This window comes from Protopterus annectens, chromosome 1.part1 (genome assembly GCF_019279795.1).
Source record: "Protopterus annectens isolate FY-2018-M chromosome 1.part1, PAN1.0, whole genome shotgun sequence".
Taxonomy (NCBI): domain Eukaryota; kingdom Metazoa; phylum Chordata; order Ceratodontiformes; family Protopteridae; genus Protopterus; species Protopterus annectens.
The window spans coordinates 785,949,152-785,974,466 of record NC_056726.1 but is presented as its reverse complement, the minus strand read 5'-3'; the positions used below and the strand labels follow the sequence as shown (position 1 = coordinate 785,974,466).

The following is a 25,315-nucleotide window of genomic DNA, read 5'->3' as shown; positions in this document are numbered from 1 at the left end:
TGCAAGTAAGTTTTAATAAGCAGTATTGCCAACATTGAAAGCCTTTCTGTTGTTACCATGCAGAGAATACTTACATAACTAATGTATAAGCCTTGGGTATTGAAATGCATATGACAGTATTTGTAATAAAGGCCAGGATTAGATTATGTTAAGCTCATTACAGGCTTTACCTGCAAACTAAACAGAATCCCAATCTATCATGCGTGGTCCATATCCTGTGCAGTAATCCTTTAAGCAATATATGTTGAGCTTGTTTCTTGTTTGCTTTTCATTTTTTACTTTGATCATGTTTTCCCCATGAAACAAGTAGATAGTTGTCAGGCAGCAGGTCTTTTTTGGATAAGAAACATTTTTACAAATGATGGTATCACAGAGATTGCTACTTTCAGCATGTTACTTGGTACTTTAATAAAGCTGAATATAAATTTTAATTGGAACTGGAGTGCAAGGAGAAGTGATTTGAGTTAAATGCTGCTCGTTTTTCTTATACTTGATTTTGACTGGCATTCCAGTAATGTATTTAAAATGTAATTTATTTTTTCATGCCTCACATCCTTTGTTTCCATCTAGATATTAAGTAAGATGTCATGCAGCCAATGGATTGAAATATTTTGTTATTCTTCTACACTTCATTTTGTCTTGATTGGACTCCCATAATGATGGTTTGGCACCCAGGGCAGCGTATTTAATTAAAGTTTTTGTGGTTTTGAGCATAGCTCCTCCCCCTTTCTAGTTGGTCATGCCCATTCACATTGACCCCACCTATTCAGCTGTCTCCCTTTGATTTGAAGTCACCAGCCGCCACTGGTATGTGGATGACTCAATATACTAATATCTGTTGCCTCTTCAATCACACACTTCTGAGATGACCTGCAGTATTCTTTTGCAAAAATAGAAAAATGTCAGGAACAATCTTAATACTCCTAAATCTAATGGCATTTTTACCCCCAACTCAGCAACCAAACTGCAACGCTTTAACAATCAGACAATAATACTAGAATTGAGTTTGTGCAAAATACAACACTGCTGGGATTAATAATAGGTCATAGATTTCCCACAAGTACAACAACTGAAATCAAGCAAGTAAAGAGACTGCTTTGTAGCGTCAGATATACTTGTTAGGCTATTGATCTGTGAATATCTTAATAAAGCCTAGCCTTATATTCTCATGGTAGTTTTTCATTCTTATATTTTCAGTACAAATAACCCAGAGGAAGACAAAACTAGTATCTTAAGAAGTCATGCAGTCAAAAAGAGTAGCAGGGCAAACTAATACATGGGTGCTAAATAGGGTGTAAATCTGTGGTTTCCCATCCATTTTGAGCAGAGTGAGAGAAGTGCTTCTCTTAATGTAAAGTGGAAGACAGTTCCATGGAAGAGGTACTAAATGTGATACATAACTATTCCTACAATATGTTGTATTTACTATAAACAATACATTACAGAAAAACATTACGTATGTTACTTGCAAAAGAGACTGAAATCCCTTGAGCAGGTGTTTACACTACCACTGGAGTTGCAAATGTATAAGAGGTCTGACAGTACTGGGCCTGCAGAGGCACTGTACATGAGGCAGAGGTAGTTTCTTAGTAAGCTGTATGTTACCAAGAAGAGAGACCAGGCTTTGAGATGGCGCACATAGTTTTTGTGATTTAAGCCCTTCATTTTTTTTTTTTTGTGAAAAAGCATAGTTGGTCCAGTTCTGACAAATGTCTAGACAAGAACATAGCAAATGGGGCATTACATTAAATTAATTGGACCGATGAGAGCTGAATACAGTGGAATAATTAGATCCCTGGACCTGGACACCATACCTTTAGATGTAAACTGTGCGATGAATAAAGGCTTACTTACAATAATCCTTTTTTGTAAAAATACAACATAAAATCGACAAAAATATATTTTTTTTAAATTAAAAGAAAAAGAAAAACACAGAATCCATCTTCTAAGTGTGACAATGTCAGACAGGTTGAGCATTACGGGTTGGGGAGGTACTCCACTTGTGGCATTGGGCCCTACAGTACTCTTAGATGGTCTGTCCTTTCTCTCTAGTTTGACCCTTTTGGTTACTACTGCTTATGCATAAATAATTGAAAAAAGAAAGAAATACATTACTTAAAGACCTTCCATTCTATGTAATAGGTCTGACAGAATTGAATTGACAGAATTTCAATATGTCTGACAGAATTGTTTTTATTATTCATGCTTGTTTTCAATGTGATGTTTTAATGTTGGAGCCTTTCTCCCTGGGCATCCACTGAAAATGGGCTACTAACCCATTCGGACTATCCCAGTCAACACATGTAAAATAAAATAAAAAATAAGCTTCCACTAAAAATAAGGTCTATTTTCTTGCTAACAGTGTTCAGCAATAACCTTGACTTTACTTAGGTAATGCAGGGCATCAACACAGGATAATGGCTATCAAAGCTCTATAAGTCCAATAGGTCACAAGCTTATGAGCCTAATGCTTATAGCAGACTAGGAATTGTTTCTGAGAATATTGTGCACTGATAGCTTAAATAAAATTATTATAAATAAGAAAAAACAATGTGTACGTTATTTGCTTATAATGCCTAGAAAGAATCATGTAAAAAACAGCTGTCTTTATTTTTTTCAGCATACTATCGAACTCCTTGCTTTCATTTCATCTTCAGTCATTTCAGGCAAAGAAAGTAACACTGTATACATATGGGTCCTTATCAGAAGCTCGAGTTTTCAGAAACTTGAAATTGATACGGTCGAGACAAATGGAGATTGCAGTACAGTGAGGATCGGGGAATTTACCCTTTTCCCTATTGTAGTGCAATCTTCAAGTTGGTATATATAATATGCAGGGGGTGTGGGGGGTTGCAGGGGGGGGGGGGCTGGTCCCCCCTGCAAAAACATAGAAAAAAGGTAGATTTTTGTTGTTTTTTTGAAATTCAGTTTTTCGGAAACTCAATCACATTGTCTCATCAATATGAATTTCAAGTTTCTGAAAACTTGAGCTTCTGACATAGACCCATGCACAAACACACAAACACACACACACACACACACATATACATACATATATATGCATACACAAGTGCAGTAATGACTTGACATGTTATTGCCCAATAATGAGCATAAAACAGAAGTTCCAAATATGTCTGATACAGAAAGTTGCTTCTTAAATTAGGGTAAGACAATATTTACATCCATTATTCTACAGTGTTCAGATACATTTTAAATGTATACTCACTCTGCTTGAAGACTTCTAGTGCTTTCTTAGTTGTGCTGTAAAATAAAACAAAAATTGTATTCATATCAAATAAAAGCATATTGCTAACAGCATTTGCAATTCTATGAAAAATTCAGCACTATGCACTTACTACAAAGTGTGAATTTACAGACTGTTTCACTAGGCTGCTTTGCAATGCAGAAGCGTTTGTTACATACTGTCAGAATTCACAAGAATAGCAACTGACTACATGCAAACCTGGTTTCTTAGTTTATGGAAACCACGCAAAGTCATGGTCGCAGAGTCCAATTATTTTGGTAGTAAATTATTATGGCACTAAGAGGTAGCATAGTCACAGTACTACACACATGGGTCCTTTTTCAACGCACATGATTGATTTGACACAAGAGAAAAATACTCATTCTTTCTACGTGCCACAGCCATACAATGGGTCTAGTTTGTAAATAATGTTTTTTAGTATTCTAGTAAATCCTACTACTTAAAATACGACATCTTGACAAGAATATATCTAAAATGTCATATCTGGAATATTAAAAAGAAAACAAATCCTTTCGTCCAACATGCAAGAGTCTCTGAATAATCCCCTCCAACTACATAAAATGGCAGCTACCTATTATGTCTACTCTGCATGCTACATCTCATAATTATAAAAACCTTACTTATCTTTTCCATGTCCATTATAAATGAACAGCATTGGCCATGATATTAATTTTCCCTGCTATCCTTTTTGAATTAAATACTTCTTAAGACAACTGCCATAATCATACACTACCCTTTTGGTGACACAAGCTTTTCCTGTGTTTCCACAAGGGATCCACTTTTTATAATCAGACTGTGCCCTTTGTTGTTATGCATAACATATTAACTACTTTCACTTTAGTGATGCCTGTGAAATGCAGCATTTCTGCTTTATCTTCCTGTGCATTCAAAACTATACATTTTAAATGTGGGTCTTGCTTTATGTGGCTTCTGGAACAGATCATACACATTCTCTTTGCTATTTCATGTCATTATCTGGAGAAAGATGTGTTTTTCAGAAATATACACAATACTATAAGCAGAGTCTTACGAATTATCCATAGGGATGGTCAGTAACTTCTAGTTTACTAATGATTTTGTCTGTTCCTATGCATCCCAGTGTATCACAGCATTCTGGCATCCTTCCACATTAAACAATAACATTATTAGTTTACATCTAGTTTATCTGATATGATTAGGACGAGTTTTTTTGAGTTTATCATCACTACTGTGTCCCCTCCAATGGTGTACTACATTCCTTGGCATGTGATTCTACAGTTTTCAGTGCAGTTATGCAAAAATTTTTAGAATAAAGTTACTAAGTATTGTTTCGCCCTTTGCATCAAAACTATTGTACAAATTGTGTTATTAATATAAAGGCAATGATTTTATTCTGTGTCATCAAGGGATACAGCCATGGCTATGGCCCAGCCATCCTGGGTTTATAAAGTGTCCTAAATATTGGAGAAGCCAGGAAAGAAGAGTTTGAATGGGCATCTGCCTTCACCTCACTATTCTTAGAAGTAGAGAGGCAGGAGGCAGATTGGACTTGTGATCCATTGGTCAGAGTCTGTCTCTGTGTGAAAGATTACGGCATGCATTTGGTTTGCACTACATAGTGCAAAGCATTGCAGCTGGAGGCAGACACATGCTCAGTGGTACGTGTCCCATGGTCAGTACTGTGCATCCTCACTTCAGTAACAAACATGTCAAATCTATGAGGGGTGAAGTTAGGAATAATTAAAAAGTGAAAATCCTATCTTGTGCCACAATGTGTCATAACCGTTGCTAGCTCCCTATCAAAAGACAATTAGGAAATATCCTTAAATGTGGGTATGCTTGGTCTGGGGTTGTAAAACCAAACCTTCATGCTACTGAAATGAGACTGGTCCGAGCTTTTGCTGGTGTGGAATGGGGACCAAACTTCCTACATTGCTGCTCAGATGACAACCACCACAAGTCAAGCAGGTATGACATGAAGAACTATTACAGGGGCTGATTGTTAGGATGCAGGAGGTAAAAGAAACACTCAGAAAAAGGGCAACTGTTTCTTCTAGACCTTCAGCAAAGTCACTCCAACAGGTAATGAATCACAATACCCACCCCCACCCCACACTGATGTCAGTGACAATCCACGCTTTATCATCTTTTCATCTGAGTGGACTCCATTAACTGCGTCTTAATGCTCCAGTAATTTACTCAAATCATGTCAGTTGTTCAATAGTCAGCATACTTGCCTTTAATGGCAGGGAGATTTGAAGGCTGTGGGTTCTAGCCCTACACAAAGTGTCTGGATCCATGTTCTTGCCCTTGTACTGACACTACAGCGGGGTACTGCTATGGGGGGGGACATTGCACTTCTGATTTTCATACTTCAGATAAGCCATACAATGATGTGCTGAGTTAGTAGTAGTTTGTGGATGACAAAGATCCCATGGCACCTGTAAAAAGGAGTAAAGGCATTTCCTGGTGTCCTGCCAAAACGTCAACCAAATGTGTAAATACCACTCTGGGACTTTCAGAAAAAAAAGGAAACACATCTAGCGGAACTAAATCAACAAAATTAAACAGATGAATAAATACTACCATTGTAGTTGTTGAAGCTGTGTACATGCTACCCCCTCTAAAAGCACACATTACAATATTACTCAGAAACGTATATTTCCCTTTCAGATCTCCCAGCTTTTAACAAGTTTTGCAAAAACACAACATTAAAATTTCTGTGAGAACAAACTGCGCAACTTGACATATTCTCTTAAAAGAAGTTTTGAAAACATCCAAATCTGTTGAGTTCTGGATCTCAAATGAGATATATGCTAACAATGAATTTCTACTATTTCTGTGTGTGTGTATATATATATATATATATATATATATATGTATATACATATGTAAGCATGCATTCCATTCAGAACCTCTAGCTGGTGCCTGACATGTACAGGTGCCTTTGCTGTTTCTAGTTTTGCCAATGTAAATGTTCGCTGTTTACCACACTTTACTCTTATCGTCTTGCTGAACTAAATTTCAATTATGTGTTAATGTGATCTACTGAAGTAGATCCTTATGTATACATATGTATGTATATATATATATATATATATATATATATATATATACATACACATATGGACACACTCAAAGTGCTTTTTCTGAGATCACGGTACAGAGTTGTTGTTGTTGTGTCTTTCGGCTTTTCCTGGATAGGGGTCGCCACAGCGGAACTCCGGTCTGCTAATGATTGGTAGTTGATTTTTACGTGCCAAGTTACCAGCCCTAACGCACAACCTTCAACGAAGGTACGCCTATTCACGCATGTCTCCACGCAGAAGATGCTCTAGCTGAGAATCGAACCGGACAGCGTCTTACTGTGAGGTGACAACACTACCGCAGCACCACCACCGCAGAGTAGAATGGGATATTTGCCATTTCCTCACTGTAGTGTGATCTCAGAGTTGGAATATCTATTTAGTGGGGGGTAGGAAGTTTGAGGCCGGTACATTCGATATTATGAGCATTCGCAATTTGTGGGATTCGCTCATATGATATAGACCCTATGCTATCGTAGAGACAATTAATGCATAGATTTGATGCAGATTTTTCTGTAAAACTATACATTTTTTGTTTTGCAGTACATTGTTGGTAATTTGTAAAATAATATAATAAACTCGAAGTTGAAGCACCCACCTCTTATTATCCTAGCACTATACCTCTTCACAACAATGTGTCATCCTTGGCTGGTTTCAACATTTTTGCTAACCCAGGAGTATTCTGCTCCTCATACTATCTTTATCTCTAGTTCTTATAGCCTTTCCTTTCCTCTCAGCCTTACCCATATTCACCAACAACTAGTGTTTCAAGCTGTCCTTTCTCTTTTATTTCTGTACCTCCATTTACTTTGTCTTATTAGCAAAATAAAGGTACAGGTACTCCACGACAATTGAAGCCAACCAGTCTTATGAAAAAATCCTTTATTAAGAACAATGGAACAGTAAGCACTTTCGCGTCTACAATGGATGCTTCATCAGACTTTAATAGAAACTTAACAAGCAGTTCCCTTAAAATACTCTACAGCATATAACTCATTTAATTCATCTGATTGACAAGCATAAATAACTTTATAACTCTATTCTGGAAGAAATTGTCATGTGATATATTTTAAAGCAGTAGTATAGACATACAAAATACAGATGGCTTTTTTTACAATAATGCAAGTGTTTCTGAGAATTTGCATAACTATGCAGTATGATTTATAACAATTTCTATAAATATAATATTTTATTCTATTGACAATAATGAGTATGAGTAAAATGCTCATATACAAGCAATTCAAGGTTTTTTTTGGAAGTTGTTGACTGCATTTACATGACAGAAAATAGATGCATCTTAATATATGTAATGTCTGAACCATATTAGCCAAAGTTTTTGATTTAAATGAATGTTAGAACTTATTTTTACATACTTTGAATAAATTAATATGTAAATATGCCTTCCTTTTTTTCTCTCTCTCTCTTTCTTTCACTCTCTCTCCCTCTTTCACATCTTTTATTTCTCTCTCTCCTCTTGGTTCCTAATATCAAGATTATTTGAATGCTATTTGAATACAAGTGTGTTATATTACATAGATGTATATAGTAGTATGAATAGTTTTTTAAAAAAAAAGTTTATTTTAGTTTATATGATGCTGTTTTATCAAATGTATAGTCTTGTCTTGCTAGATAATTGAATTGAAAGCTGTTAATTTAAGTCAAATATAACCAGTATTAAATTGATAAGGTGGTAGCTGAGGTACTGCTGCTTAGGGTAGGGGGTTAACTTGAGTGGTAAATACTACTCTAAGTTGGAGTTTTTAACTCCAGGCTGGATGCAAGGTTTAATCCTTACATTATTTTCACTTGTTCATTGTTATATGTATATAGTTTTGACATCCACAATATATTTTGTACACTCATTGTCACTACAAACAAAACTGAATCCTATACAAAATCCCATAATAGATTCAATAAATACAGCTATATTTAAAGGTACACCTAAAGGAGGAGATGTAACATTACTTATGTTGTTATTTGTTATTTTGATCATAAGATTCTTAAGTTTTAAAAATGCCAAATGACATCTTTAAAAGGAATTTCTTTAAACATTAATGGATTGAATAATCCGTGTAAAAGGGCAAGCCTAATAAGATACATTAATTTACATAAGGCCAACTTAGTCTTCCTGCAAGAAACCCATCTCTTGAAAAAAGATATTGATAAACTAGCCACAAACAAATATACAGTATTGGTTAGTTCAGAGCACACTCAGAAAAAAAGAGGCGTGGCTATTTTATGGAATAAAAGTATGCCCATTCCTAAAACCATTAAGTCTTATCAGGGTGACAAAGGAATGTTTTGTATGGTTACAATACAAATTAATGGGAAGACTTACACTTTAATTAATGTATATTGGATACCTGGAATTGGTATTAATACAGTGAAACATCATCTTGATAAGATCATATCATTCTCTATAGGAGATATTATTTTAGCTGGTGACTTTAATTGTATACTACATGAAAGTGATACTACCACTATAGGAAAAAGAAGAATTACATCTAATGCAAAACATTTAAATGATTTTGCTAATTCTTATCATTTGAATGATATTAATAATCAGATAGATTCAAAATCATTACCATACACCTTTTTTCTAACAGATACAAAACTTATTCAAAAATAGATAGGGTCTTTATTTCTAACCAGATGGTAACAGATTTAATTAATTCCAAAATCATTTCATGTCCTATATCTGATCATAATTCAATTGTTTTTGAATTCATGATAAAAAATACTCATAATGTTCAGATCAAAAGGATACCAGCATACTTAACTCAACTAAAAGACTATAAAGAATATATACTTTCAGAAGTAAAACATTTTTTAGATATAAATAATACTCCTGAAGTCTCCATTATCTATGTTTGGGATGCCTTAAAATCATATCTATATGGACAAAGTATCAGATGGTATAATAATAAAAGGAAATCTTGGGATAAGGAATTGTTAGATATTCAAAGTAAATTAGACTCTTATAAACATAATAATAAAGAAAATATTATGGACAAGAAAGTTATTGAAGAAATACACAAACTAAATGAGAAATACAAAGAAATTTTAACTCATAAAGTTAAAATAACTTTAGAGAAATACAAGTTTTTGTCTTATTCAATAAGCCCCAAATACTTACATAGACTTAAAAATAAAACAAAAGGTTGAATAAACAAAACCATATCAAAGAAATCTTTTCTCTAAGGAAAAAGAAGAATGTTTCTAGTATACCAGAAATACTAGATGAATTTAGAAATCACTTTCAGAAAATTAACCATAATAACATTAACATGGAACCTAAAGATAAAATAAAGGAGTTTATAACCACAAACATGAATAAAAAGCTTAATAAACAACAGATTAAACTATTGGACAAAAGTATTTCATATACAGAGGTTATTACACAAATAAATAAGCTTAAATCAAACAAAGCACCGGGTAATGATGGTATTATACCAGAGATATTTAAAATCCTTTCTAAAAGTACATATTCATTAATACATAAGGTTTTTATTTTGGCCCAAACTGAGTTAATAACCCCCCCCATCTTGGCAATATACATTTATTTCACCAATTTTAAAACCTAATAAAGATCCAACTAGATGTACTTCATATCGGCCCATCTCATTACTTAATGTTGATTATAAAATGTTTATGAGTATTTTTGCTGATAGATTGAAGACAATCATCCCCGGCATTATAGATATAGATCAGACAGGCTTAATTGTAAATAGAAATACTTTTGATAATATAAGAAGAACTTTAACATTAATTGATTTTGCAAATAGGAAAAAGAAAGATTTAACACTTATTAGTCTTGATATAAGTTCAGCATTTGATTCAGTAAGTTGGGGCTATCTGTTTACCTTACTGAAGTGCACAAACTTCTCAGATGCATTTGTAAATCTAATTGAGCATTTATACAAAGGAACATTGGCTTATATTAAGGTAGGAACATATGTTTCACAAAAAATACCCATTTTTAAAGGTACAAAACAAGGATGTCCACTTTCTCCACTATTATTCACTTTAGTAATGCAGCTTTGGGCTAATTTGATCAGAAACAGTACTGACATAGAGGGTTTTGAAATAGATGAAAATACAACATCCAAAATTCAACTTTTTGCAGATGATGTTCTAATTACATCAGCAGGATCTAATTCTTCTATGCAGTCTCTATTTGATAAAATGATGAATTTTAAAAGTATTTCTGGTTTAATATTCAATGAAGAAAAACTAAAATACTACCTATATATACACGAAAAAATATTCTCATTAGTGATTTTACTAAATATGTACCCAATTCAGGTCAGATAACTTATTTAGGTATAATACTATCTAAAGATATTAAATCTATTATATATAATAATTATAATACCTGTTTTCTTAATATACAAAATCTTTTTAATACCTGGAATAATATGTTTTTACTATGGAGGAGAGACTTACAATTATTAAAATGATAATATTCCCCAAGATTTTATACTTAATACAATCAATAATACTTCCACCTACAAAAATAATTATCAAGAAACTGAATACACTAATGTTAAATTTCCTATGGGCACCTAATAGACCTAGGATTGCATTAAAGAAACATACTAATAGCTGGTCTCAAGGGGGTATTTCTTTTCCAGACTTTAATTTATATACTATCTCTTCTATTGTAAAAGGTATTACTTTATTAATAGATCAGTCATATGTTGCAAAATGGAAAGATTATTGGGAGCTAATTAGTATGCACTTCATGAAAATCTCCTTAACACATAAAAATATGATTGTAAATAACTCCATGTTATGGTTACTAAAGGAATTTTGTACTTCACCTATTACACCTAAACATATGGTTTGTTACCCATTAAATATTATTATTAGCTATCGTAACTTTATATTCATGCACCCTAAGTATAGGGAATGGAATTTTATTATATTCCTATAATGTATACTCAGGGTATGCTTTTGTCATCTACTTCTGAAGGAACTCATTTAGCTATAGATAATGATCTAAAGTACTGGTATCAGTTGATATCTGATAATAAAGTTAAAATCTAGATTTCTTAAAACAAGAATTTGATCTAAGAGAAACTTGCTGGTTAGAGGTTCAGACCTTTAGACAACATCTCATTAATAAAATAGATCTAATGTCTATAACAGTTAAAGAATCTATTCCAACACTGATTGATTACTTGATATTAAATTTACAACATAAAGTTTCTGATAAAGGTAAACTTTCATACATACATAAAATTATCAGACAAGAAACTTTTTACAGTGTAGATACATACTGGAATTATTTCACTTCTATTAATGGGGACCCACCAAATCAACAAGATAAACAATATATATTGGAATCTGCCTATAGAACTACGTCTTCCATTGTCTGGAGACTTTATACATGGAAATTTTTACATAGATCTTTTTATATGCCTTTGATGATGAATAAAATAAATAATAAAGATAATCTATGTAAGAGATGTAATGTAGAAATTAATGCTGACTGGGCTCATATGTTTTATGACTGTATAAAATTGAAAGAATACTGGAAGTCAATTAATGAATTTTTGCAGGCTCTTTTTACAGATAATCTCATTATTTCTAAATCTCTTATATTATTCAACACACCTGTACCTCAAAGTGTTAAAAAAGTTAAGCTTCCCTTGTTATGGTCTATTCTAGCAGTGGCTAGGAAAATAATAACCAGAAATTGGATTTCAGATACACCTCCTTCGTTCAATGAATTTAAAAATGTTATGAATATAGTGTGCCATATGGAAATAAACACAATTAGGTCAAGAACAACTAGAAAAACATCTTATTATATTGTATGGGATAATTTACAAAATTTGTTAAAAAAGTCCTAATTTCAATAGCATGGTATTTTAGTTTAATTAATTGATCTGATTGTAGTGGATGTCTTTGTAAATACTTTAGTTGTTTTGCTGAATGTTATAATCATATCTATTTTTAATTACTTGTATAAAATTGTTATGATATTTCTCTTGTATGTTAAAACAATAAACCTGTTTTGAAAAAAAAAAAATACTCTACAGCATAGTCACATGAACCAATAGCTGTTTAACAACAATTGTAATAGTATCTCACCTGTGAGGTGTATGTGATTATACATTGCATAAAAACCTTGCAAATTCAATGAACTTAGCTTAAAAATAGCTAAAAAATAGATTTGACTAAAAACACATCAAAAGCAACGTGAAAGTAATAATTTAAATATAACATAAAAATCAATTGTGTTTAAGGGCACAATCTCTGAGGAAAGGTTTAATAGTAACTCTTTCACTGAGGCCATGCCCAACATCTGCTTGCAGTCTAATGATCCATTTGTTCTCTTCCTTTTCAGTGAAATTCCCTACGTTCCCTAGTCTCATGGAGGTATGAATCAACTCCAGTGCTAAAAACTCAAAACTGTGTCTAGTGCCTTTCAATAGAACATGCCTCGCTAACGCATTCGTTTCATTTTCTTTATTAATGGCATATAAATGCTCTCTGATTCTTTCCCTAAGGGTCCTATTTGTCTTCCCTACAAAGAACATAGTGCAAGTTTGGCATACCGATAGGTATACCAGGTTTCGAGTCCTGCAATCTGCATAATGATTGAACTCATAAACCTTCTTAGTGTCCGGATGTTCAAACTTAACATTCTTCGAAATAAAAGAACAGTGATTGCAATTACGACATGGGAAAGTGCCTTTCCTAGCTGATTGAGGTCTACAGTCCTTCTCACTCTCATAACACAGCATGTCTTTCAAGCTTCTACTCTTCTTGTAAGAGAAGCTGGGGTGAGTGCCCAAGATGATTTTCAGCCTCTCATCTAATAATAGAATCCACCAATTCTTCTTGATGACATCTGTGATCTTCCTATTCCCATCAGTGTAAGTAATAACCATTCTTTTCTTATTTGTGGGAGCTCCAACCACTTCCAGATCTGTATTGGGGCTCTTGTGTACATAGGGTTTAGCCTTCCCTTCACGTTCAACAGCTTCTAAATTTAATAAATCTCTGTCATGATAAATCCTATTTTTAAATTCAACCTGCAGGTTGGTTATAGCTACTTCAAAGTCCGTGTTGTTACTGGTTAAGCGAGAGCATCTCATAGCCTGATTCCTCACTATATTTTTATGTATGTGAGGTGGATGCATGCTATCCCTGTGCAGAAACACATTTTTTCTACAAGGCTTCCTAAAGATTTCAGTATCTAGCATGCCGTCTCTCTTTCTCAAAGTTACATCTAAGAAACTTATACAGCTCCTTGACCACTCCCCAGTTAGTCTCAAAAAGGTAGTAGTACTATTGATATAAGACAAAAATTCAATCAAAGTCTTCTGTTCACCTTCCCAGATAAAAAACAGATCATCTACAAAACGTTTGTAGTATCTGATGTTCCTGGAGTAAGTATTATTGGAGAGAATGTATGTGGATTCCCAACATGCTAGAACTAAATTAGCATATGAGATGGCACATGCCGTGCCCATGGCTAATCCCATGGTTTGCAAGTAGTACTTGCTGTTATAAATGAATGCATTGTTCTCTAGCACCAGTTCCATCAAGGAGGTTAATCTCATAATCTTAGTATTACTAAAACCCTTACCTAAGAGAAACAACCTCAAAAAGTCAATGCCTATATCATTAGGTATGCTGGTGAACAAGGATTGAACATCCAGGGTTACCATATATTCTGCTTTTGTAAAACTAATGTTCTCGTTACTGCTAGATAAAGTTTCTAAAAATTGTTGAGTGTCTCTCAGAATAGAAGGCGTTGAATCGACCACTGGTCTAAGTTGCTTCTCTATATAAATAGAGATGCTCTCAGTTAGCCAACCCCTTCCTGAAACAATGGGTCTAAAAATGGGGTTATTCAAAGTTTTATGTACCTTTGGTAGACCTCTAATCACTGGTACCAGTGGCTTTTCTACAAGAAAATACCTATATAGATCAGCATCAATAAGATTGTTAATCAATAGCTCATAAAGTTCTGTATGCACATCGCCAATGATTTTATTCAACTGTATACCATTTATAACCTGATAAGTTACTGCTTCTGATAACATTGAACACATTGTGTCATGATAATAATCTGAATCTAAAACTACTATTGCTCCACCCTTGTCAGCGGGTCTAGTCACAATTTTATCATTATCCTGGAGGGTTTTTAAAGCTGTCCTTTCCAAGGAATTTAAATTATGAAACTCTGACCTAAAACCTTCTTTCGAGTACAAGTTATAGAAATCATTTTTTTACTGCTGTTGTTTTAGACTCTGAGCATAAGGGTTTAACGTGCGGGCTAACGGATCCATTGTTTCAGCCTTTTGCAATGTAACCTACTCCCATTCCTAAATCCACAGATCTAGTCCAACTCCAACACTGTTTTTTACTTGCACTATAGTTTATATCCTGCTATATTTCCACTGTTGTATTCTTTTCATCCATCCTAACCCCTTGTGTCTTACAGCTAACCCCTAAAGGTGCATAGGCCTCCCCCTCCTGAAAGAAAAATCAGTAAGTTGTCCTTTCCACCATATAAGCACCTCAATCACCTGAAGCAGCTCATTAGCAGATCGGGACCAGAGTAGGTACAGGTTTGTTTACATACTGCAGCTCTGCTAAATGTATGCTAACAGGACCTGTAACTGCCTATATTTTGTGAAACATTAAGGGAAGGGAGAGCACCCTCGTACATCAACCCATTTGCCCAGCCTAACTACACTGATTTGGGACCCCTGCTTATTGTAATACTAGAATTTCCCCAGTAGGTGGAAGCAGATACTCAAGTATTGCATCTAAGTTACCGATACAAGTGAAATGGTTCAAACCAGGCCTCCCTTACTGCCTCCTCTTCCCCTTTTCAGTCAAACAGAACAGACTCAAATATTTCACTGCGATTTTGGCCAAATTAAACAGTAGACCCACTATGAATTTAAATACAATCTGCTTAATTCCTCAGATCTGTGCTGGCCAGTGATTTAACTCACCTGATCATCTCCATTAGTCAGGACTGATAGTTTTTTTTGGCACCACGCAGTCCTGCTGGGTTCAGCTGCGATACGTTCACCCCCACTGGACTCAGGCTCACTCTGCTCCACTATCCTGCCCCCATTCCCCACCACCCCCGCTACTCCTACATTTATCCATACCCCTTATCACCTGACACATCTAGACCATACCCTGCATCTAATCACTTCTCTAAATAATCCCTCCTGCTAGCACACTCTCTAAGCCACACCACAATATAATTCGATAATCAACCACCCCCACTACCCCCAGTATGTCTTACTTTGCTATGTTACCTTCTGCAATAATCTAACCCCATTCTACTACACACCCACTTCACTAACACACCTTTCATCCATAGGTTCATAGGTAGGTACTAGGATATCGGCCCTGGGGCCTATACAAACCCAGCCAAAAAGGTACCCTGGCTTTTGCCACCCAAGAAAATTATTTTCCTGTGCCACTGTCGAGCAGAGCCACAGAGGTGATCCCCAGGGTGAATTTCCTATTTCCCATCCAATCATCAAGATCTTTGTTTCAGATAGGTAGTTTATTCCAGAGTATGGGAAGTCTCTGGGACAGGAATCTATCCCTCTGGCATGTTCTGTTTATTGTGGTGACAAGGTTTAGGTCCCTAGAGTGTGTAGCTCGGAGGGATTGGGATTTCTTTAAGTGGAGCATGTCCAACAGTTCTGGGTTTGACATAGCTTTGTATGTTAGGCAGAGATCACCTCTGAGTGGGCGATATGCAACGGAATAAAGCTGGAGTTTTTTGAGATGGTCTGCGTAGGGCATTTGTTTGAGGCCATTAATCCTCTTTGTGAGGTATTTCTGCGGCCTTTCCAATTGTTGTAGATGTCTTGTGAGATACATACCAAAAGAGGCATACTCTATAATGGGTCCAATGAGTGATGAGTAGAGGGGAACAATGACCTCTTTTTTTCTGGATGAGAAACCTTTCATGATGAGGTGTGCCACGTAGAAGAATTTCCTGACTACTGTGACGATGTGATTATCAAAGGAGAGACTACTGTCCACCTGTGTCCCAAGGTCTCTTATCACACTTTCAGTATTAAGTATACTACCGCCTATGTTGTAGTTCATGGGTACAGAGTTTTTACTAAAGGGAATGACAATGCACTTTTTGGCATTGAACTTGAGGCCATGGCTTTGACACCAGGCATCTGTGTCAGTGAGGCCCTTTTGTAGGATGTCCACATTGTTAGGAGTTTCAATTATGGCTCCTAGTTTGCAGTCATCTGCGAACTTCATTAGCCAAAGGCCTTCTGTGTTAGCCTGTACTTCAGAGAAGTACATACCAAACAGGAGAGGACCCAGGACTGAACCCTGTGGTACTCCACTTGTCACTGGTCTGAAGTTGGATTTGGAGTCTGCTACTTTCACAGTGTGGGTTCTGTCAGTGAGCCAGCTGGCAACCCATCTTGTGACATAAGGATTTATACCTAGTTTAGTGAGTTTATCTATAATTCCAGAGTGGGGGATGGTGTCGTAAGCCTTGGCAAGATCTAGATAGACTGTGTGGTTCCTTGTCTATGGCTTTGTTGACTGCTTCAAAAAAGTCTATCAGGTTTAGGAGACATGGTCTGCCTTTTACAAACCCAAACTGGGTAGGGTCCAGAGTTTGGACTTACCAATGTCTTTGTTTATAAGTTCCATGATGATATGTTGCATGGCCTTGCAGACCAGGCTCATCAGGCTAATGGGGCAGTAGTTCCCAGGGTCCATGGTGGCTCCCCCCTTGTGGAGTGGGATAACCATCGCTGTGCGCCATTCAGCAGGCACAAAACCTGAGGTGAGGCTATGATTGAACATGGTACTTAGGTGGGGTGCCAGTTCGTTCTGTAGTTCGTGTAGAACGCAGCCTGGGATGTTGTATGGTCCCATGGATGCTGTGTTCTTGGCTTTGGAGAGTGTGGTTTTTACCTGTGCAGCCGTGATTACAGGAACTTTGCATTCTTCCAGTATAGAGATGGGCTCTTTAGGGGGTAAGAGGGGGGTAAAGTTATCACTTAACCTATCTGCCAGGATGTTGGCAATATCAGTTGGGTCTGTATATTTAGTGCCATTATGCTGTAACTCACAGCAGATCTGAGTGTTGCCATTGAGATTCTTGACATAGCTATAGAATGCTTTGTGGTTGTCTTTACAATCAGTGACGATTTTGTTTTCGTAACTAGCTTTGGAGGATTTTATCAGGGATTGCAGCTTCTTACTGAGGCTGACCAGGGAGCTCCTCCACTCATGGAATTTTACTCTCTTTTGCAACAGTTTCTTCCTTCTGTTGTACAGTTTGTTTATGGCAGGGGACCACCAGATTGGCTTCCTTTTTTGGAGGATAACGTCTTGGTTCTGTTTGGGATAGCACGATCCATGCACTCATGTAAGTGCTTATAAAGTGCAACTGTGTAGGATTCAGTAGTCGTAACTCTATTATCCATCTGCATGGGTGTCATGAAGTTCACCACTTCTGTCTTAAGCATGAAGTTGGCTTTGGAGAAATTTTTTACCATGGTTTCCTTAATGGGAAGTGGGGGCAAGATGTGGATATCTAGGGTAATTAGCTTATGGTCGGATCGGACCAATGAGGTGTTGACTTCAGGTGTGGAACACCAGTCACTCATGTTGGTAATGACTAGATCTAGGATATTGTTGCCCCTGGTGGGGGTGTGGATAAGTTGATCCAGGGCATTGGAGTTTATGAATTCCAGAAAGCGTTGCACGAAGGAGTTGGTACATGAGTAGTTTTCCCAGTTAATGGTGGGTAGCTGAAATAGCCCATTATTAGGGTGTTTGGTTGAACCCTAATATTTTCCAGTACATCAAAAAAAGAGGAATGAGAATCCTGGGGCATAGTGGGTGATCTGTAGCAAGCTACAGTTTGGATTGCAGTTTTGCCCAGAGTTAGTTGCACTTGGATAACCTCAGCTGCATTATGCTGAGCAACTAGCCTGGAGGTGTGGATATTCTTAATGAATATGGACATACCTCCACCTTTGGTGTTCTGGTCCAGGTTACATGGCCGAAAAGTGTGGTATGAGTTATAGCCTGGTAGTGCAGGGGTGCTCTCTGGAGCCTTGAGCCAGGTCTCAGTCACTACACAGATATCAATGTTCTCCATTTTAAGGAGTGCCTCGAGTGAGTGTATTTTGAGATTTAGACTTCTAGCATTGAGTAGCATCACCCTCAGTTTTTGCTTGCCTGTTCCTTTTATGGTGGTGAATTTGTCATTTGAACCTTTCCTAAAAAGGCACTATAGGGGCGGAAAGTACCTTAGCCACTATCCGGAATCCCAGGGGTGACAGGTGCAGGCCATCTCTGGCAAAGCATTGTGGTCTGTCGACCATGTCATCCCAGGCAGACAGATACTGGGTCCCTTTAGGATGGCACCAGAAGCTTAGCCAATTGTTGAAGTCAATCATTTTGTCCTTGTACTCCAGCATCATTCTGGGTGATGGCAGAATGCTACTCAGGGCTAGAGTCATACCTGCCTGGGCTACAAGATCGGAGAGCTATTCCATGTCTCTTTTCATGTAGTCCAGGGAGGTAAGTCTCAGGTCGTTCATACCAACATGGACTTGAGGCATACTACTTCATCACCCAAACACCCATCATCTCTCCACACACCACAAACACTGCCTTAAACCACTCTTACCCAATAATGCCTCAGGTCCTCCACTCTCAATTGCAATTTATCCCTCTTCTATTGGTCTCTCCTTCTACAGGGCTCCTCATAGCCTCCATCTGCACATCTCACTACCACCCAACTACCCATTGCTACAATCCACAATCCTCAACCCTATCCCACTCAACCACCTTCTCAGCCAATCACTTTTCCTCTACCCCACTAACATACAAACATTCCACCCCCCCAACTCATCTCACCTATTTACCTTGACCCTATATCTAGAAAACAACCTAGCCTGAAATTCCACTCCCTTAAAATACTTTACCTCAAAACAATCACTTCTGTAGTACACTGATATCCAACCCAACCCAGGCCCAATGACTACTTCTATTAACACCTGTAACTCCCGGCACCCTCTAAAACATAAACCCACTGACCTGCTAATTCTTAACTTGAATATTCACAATATCATAAATAAAGTAGAACAGCTTCATTCCACTTATGACCATGATTTAATGCTCATTACAGAGACGTGGCTTAAGCCACATATCAAAGATAACCAAATAATCCCACCTGGGTACAATATCCTGAGGGCTGATAGACCCAATAAAAGAGGTAGCGGCGTCACCCTAATTTACAAAGCCAGTTTAAAACTCCAGCTCCTTCAATATGATTCCCCCAGACTCCAAAAATGCAGAAACCATATTGGCTAAACTCTACCTTAACCAACACAAGCACCTAAACATACTCAGAATATACATACCCTCAGGTGACAACCTAGCCATCCTTGAATCAAGTCCTAAACTTGGCATCCCACTCCTTGCTCCATGAAACTTTAGTCTTAGGTGACACCAATATCAACTAGAACTTTGTCCAAGGTCTAACTCCCATCAGCCATATTAACCTGTATAATGTCACTCAAGTCATAAATTCACACACCCACACTGATAAGTCTACCAAAAGGGAATCCATTTTTGACTGGATCCTCACAAATCAACCAAATATCCCTCGCCAGTGTGGTACATTGCCTGACTCTCTCAGTGACCTCACAGTTATCCTAAGACTAAAACCTCATAATCAACCCTCCACACTACAAATCCGATCCCATAAAAACTTCCACACAGCTTAATTCTTAGAAGCCCTAAAAGCCAGTAACTGTTCTCCCATCAAATATTTCCCACTGGACAATGCAGTAGAATAACCCAATCAAAACTATTAAGATACATAGTAATCCTGCCCCTTGGCTACAAAACACAACTAGAGTGCTACTCAGAGACAGGGCTAAATCCTGGAAAACTTGGCATCAACACAATACACCCACAACTAGGCAAAAATACCCTGAACTGTGTAATAAGGCTAAAAAATAAATTATTAGTGACAAACAAAACCAAAATATCTCCCTACAAAGCAAGCATAATTCTAACCCTCAAAAATTCTGGGCTGCAGTAAATAACATGCTCCAGCCATGAAAGACCCCCCCCCAATATAGATGTCTCAAACTCAGACATAGCCACCAACTTTAACAAATACTTTACAATCTCTATACTCAAACTTATAAACAGTACAAATGCTCACAACCCACAATCCTCAAAAGCCATTAATAACACCACCTCCTTCTCCCTCACACCAGTTTTAACTGCTGTCATTCAAAAATCTAAACTCAAACTGACCACCCTAGCAGCCGATTATCTTCCAGCTAAATACCTTCAAATTGCATCCCAGGCCATAGCTTTCCCCATCTCATTACTTATAAACAGATCCATTAAAGAAAAAAACTGCCCTAGCCCTGTGGAAGACCTCAATCATCATTTCCCTTCACAAAGGTGGCCCCAGTACTGACCTCACCAATTATCACCCCATCATAATCCTCTCACCCCATCAAAGATCTTTGAAAAGTGTATTCATCACCATCCCCTCACCTAGGTTCTGTCACACAATCTCTTCTCCAAATCCCAACACAGATTCCACCCATCCCACAGTACCACCATCGCCCGAATTAACTTCATCAACACCATTAACTTATCCAAAGTATTTGATACTATTTCACATAATAAGCTTCTAACCTACCTATCTGACCTTAACATCAACAGCGCCTCCCAACTCTGGTTCCAAAGTTACTTAGACAACTGCCAACAGTCTGTCAAATGGCTCGACTCCTTATCCCCCTCCCATCACACTTGGAATCCCACAAGGTTCTATTTCATTCCCCCTCCTCTTCAACATCTTTACAAATCAACTTCACTTAGCAACAACAAAACCAGACATAGTCCAATATGCTGATGACACAACCCTCATCTGTTCAGCCCCAAACATCCAACTCCTCCAGCAGAAAGCCCAAGATTCCTTTTCAGAGATAGAAAACTGGTTAAATAATACACAACTAATAAAAAACCCCAAGAAAACTCAACTTATGTTATTTCACCAACCAAAGTCCACTGACCCCAACTTCTCCATTCTCTCAGCCAATAAAACACTAATCTCCCCAGTATCAGAAGCTAAACTTCTCGATCTTACAACAGACCCTCAACTAATATTCAACAAGCACATCTCAACAACCATCTCCAATGTTTACAGAACACTAGGCACCCACTATTGCTGCAAAACATCCTTACCTCCAAAGCACGCATGGATATTGCCAGAACACACCTCTTGTCCACACTACTTTACACTTCACCAATACTTGCAAGCATAAACAAAACTGACCTAAACAAACTCTTTGCCTGTTACAACAAAATTGCAAGGTTCACAACTAATGCCAAATCCGACTGTCACCACTGCCAATCCCTACAAATTGTACACTGGCTCGAACTCCCCAATCTACTACATTATCACCAACTTAACCTTGCCCACTTCTACACCTCAAATAGATCCCTAAGATCTGGCAACAAAGCTCTAATTTCTACCATCCCCTCCAAAAATAGTTCAGGAGATTCCCTCTACCCCAATGTAGTCACAAAAATATGGAACAATCTGCCCCCTTGACCTCAGAATGCAAAACCAAACTTTGGCATTCAAAAAGCTCCTCGAAGCTTACCTCTACAGCAACCACCTTTGTAACTGCACCCCCCCCCCCGAACCCACCCCAACTCCTCTAGCTAACCTTATAGCAGTTCCTGCTGTTACTCCCTTATGATCTGGGCCTCATCAACCAACTGATTACTGTACATATTGTACATATTGCTACAGTCTGGCTTACTGTAAATATTGAATATAGCACTAGAACTTACATATACTTTGTTACAATATCTTCTACTACATTGTGTAAGTCTTCCATTTAGATTTCATTGACTATGTCTCCTATTATGCTACTGTAATTTATTTTCTTATTCTTTTGTTTTTAATACCTTTGTAACATATCTTTGTCATTTCTGTATTTTCTGAATGTCTGGAGCTTTTCTCCCCAGGACTCTGCTGAAAACTGACACCAGTGTTCCAGGCCAGATTATCCTGGTAAACAAATGTTAAATAAATAAATATATCCTATGGCCTTCATGACTAAAGACATAAGGTTCACAGATAACTACTAGGCTAGCTGTTGTTGTGGGCCATTTTAGGCCTATCTAATTTCCCTTTCAAAGGTCAGAATCAAACCCTGTACCTTGTGACCATGAGGTAAATATCTTAACCATAATAAAACCTCCGCAACCTCCAGGCCTTGGTTTAACATCTCATAGGTTCATAGTGGTTACTAGGCTAATGGCCCAAGAGCCTTTACAAGCCTAGCCATATTTATCCTGAATTACCCCTTATCAATACTTATGTGAGTGAAGCTTGCAGGGTATGGGCATAATAAAACACCCTCTATTCATGAAGTTCATAGGCACCACCCCAGGAGTATATCTACAATTACTCATTCATTGATCTAGGTTACGCTTGAAGAGGATCAGGGAGGGGCTTTGTTTCATGTGAATGGGAAGCTTGTTCAAACTTCTTGCTGTTTGGATTTTACCCACTTGTTGCTACACTAATTTGTTAGCAGGCTATTCTATTTTAACAAATAGGAAGCTTGTTCCACAGAAGGGGCAGTCATATCAGAGGCTAGATTAAGATCCCTGGAGTGAGTGACCCTCATACGGTTTGATTTGTGAATGTGCAAAATTTCCATCAGGACTGGGTCAGAGATTGCCCTGTAAGCCAGGTTATTGTACTCAATAACTGGTCTGATAAGGACCAAGTACAATGGCGTTATAACATACTTAGATCTAGATGCCATGCCTTTACTTATCAGCAGCACCGTATATATGTGGTGGTCAAATTCTTATCTGAAAGATGGCACTCTCAGGAGTTCAGATATTTACATCTTGGGTATTGGATTGTGTTACAAATGCATTTATGAAAATGTGACCTAGAAAGATATTTTGATAACGATGATTTGAGATGGTAAATCAAACTGGATGCCTGTGTTAGTCCTACACTGAATCAAAGTACAAATATTAAATAGTTGTTAAAACGGAACCTCCTTAGATAGACAGGGCTGTTACTTCATACATGTTCATTATTTTATAGAAAAATTCTGATTTTTTTCAGTAATGTTTCATAGAGAATGTTATTTTCTTTTTTATAACTTGTATTACTTGCTGAGGTTGATGTCACACGGTTAGGATTTGATTTGCATATACAATAGGTGAATGTTTGTATTTAACTCTGAAGAAGTCTCTTTATTAAGAAATGAAATTGCTTAGTTTTGTGAACACACAAAGTGCTGGTGACTGCAAACAACTCCTGCTGTTTTTCTTTTTTAATTATACGGCAATTTGACCTGAATTTGTCAGTCAGAAAATTTGCTACATCTCCCAGTTCCATAAACGTGGCTCCATTTACCATTCGGCATATTGTTGTGTACTGCATTTGAGGTATCAGGCATAGCTAAAGACGGCCTTATGTTTTGTCCTTGCCTGGCTCACTATCGTTACCTCAAAACTTGCTTTGTTGGACTTAATTAGTCCTCTTGGTTGTCTAGTCAGTTTGATGAGAGAGTTTTTATCGTTTTTGGTGTTGCACTTCCTAATTTTAGCTATGGCTTTTTTTTTCTTTTGTACTACAGCCTATTTAATTTTGGATTCTACCAGCGTGGTTTGTTTTTTGAGTTAGTTTTGGACTCACTTCTGCTAGTGAAGTGAAGCAATCAATGACATGGCTGTATAAAGTTTCTATGAATAATTCCACAAATAATGCTGTGTTATCTGGTTTTGAAGGGACTTGAAATTTAAAATGCAGTTTGCCTTGGAGTAGTTTGTAACTATTACAGGATTTGCTGAGGTTACAGAATTGATTCTTATTTCAGAAGAGACTGCTTTGTGGTTTGACCTTACCAGAAAGGCCTCAACACTGGTGGGGTGCAGCATTCTCCAATATTTGTAAGTACCAAGTTCAATTTGTTGGTACCTCTAGTAGGTGGATGTACTTACTGGTCTAGGGTGTTTGTGTTTACAAAGTCAAGGAATCTTTGTGTCTGAAAATTAGGGGTTGTGTAGGATTCCCAGTTTCTAAAGGGATAATTAAAGTCCCCCCATGAGTATGGTATTTAGTTGAATGGTAAGTGTCTCCAATAGTGATTGACCTATAGCTTGCTAGAATATTGTATGGGACTGGACATGGAAGAACTCTGTGAATCATCCTGTTTAACCAATCTAGAGGTATGCTTGTTACCGATGTAGATCGAGTCACCCCCACCTTTTAGTCCCTGCATGTACAGTTGCTGGTCTAAATATGTGGAAGGCACTGAAACTTGCACTTGCACTGTAGGGGTACTCTCTGTTTTTTTAAACCAAGTCTCGGTAACTGCACAGATGTTTACATAATTCAAAGTGAGAAGAGCTTGTTGGGAGGGGAGTTTCTTGTTTAGACTGCTGGCATTGAATAGTACCACCTTTTAATTTTCCAAATGTAGCTTTTATTATGTTGAGAGGTTTGTCAATTTGTCATTACCAAAAAAGCTCTATGGGGAGGACAATAATTTTCTTCTTGCTCCGCCCGGTGAGTGGGGCATCGGTATGTCATACAATGGAGTCCTCTATGACTACAGTCCTAGGCAGTGTTTTGGCTTGCCTTATCAGCTTGGTAGCTGAGGCTTCACTGTGTGTCACTGTATGTGCAGTGTTAGGTGTTACACCACTGTGTGTCGTGTATGTGCAGTGTTAGGTGTTACATCACTGTGTGTCACTGTATGTGTATTGTTAGGTGTTACACCACTGCACGTCGTTGTATGTGCAGTGTTAGGTGCTACACCACTGTGTGTCGCTGTATGTGCAGTGTTAGGTGTTGTTTCTGTTGAGTGCTTTTGGGTTTGCTGAGGATTACTTTGGCAGGTAGAATATATGTCTTTGAGGTCTTTGG

At 37.3% G+C, this 25,315-nt stretch overlaps 1 protein-coding gene across 1 annotated transcript in view; it reads right to left on the bottom strand.

The window, feature by feature from the left end:
• The window catches only part of PSTPIP2 (proline-serine-threonine phosphatase interacting protein 2), a 1,323,814-nt gene that overhangs the window by 356,700 nt on the left and 941,799 nt on the right, over positions 1–25,315 (bottom strand). The window contains exon 4 of the mRNA XM_044078135.1: positions 3,227–3,261. Within this exon, the coding sequence (XP_043934070.1) occupies positions 3,227–3,261 (35 nt within the window). The remainder of the gene's footprint in view (positions 1–3,226; positions 3,262–25,315) is intronic.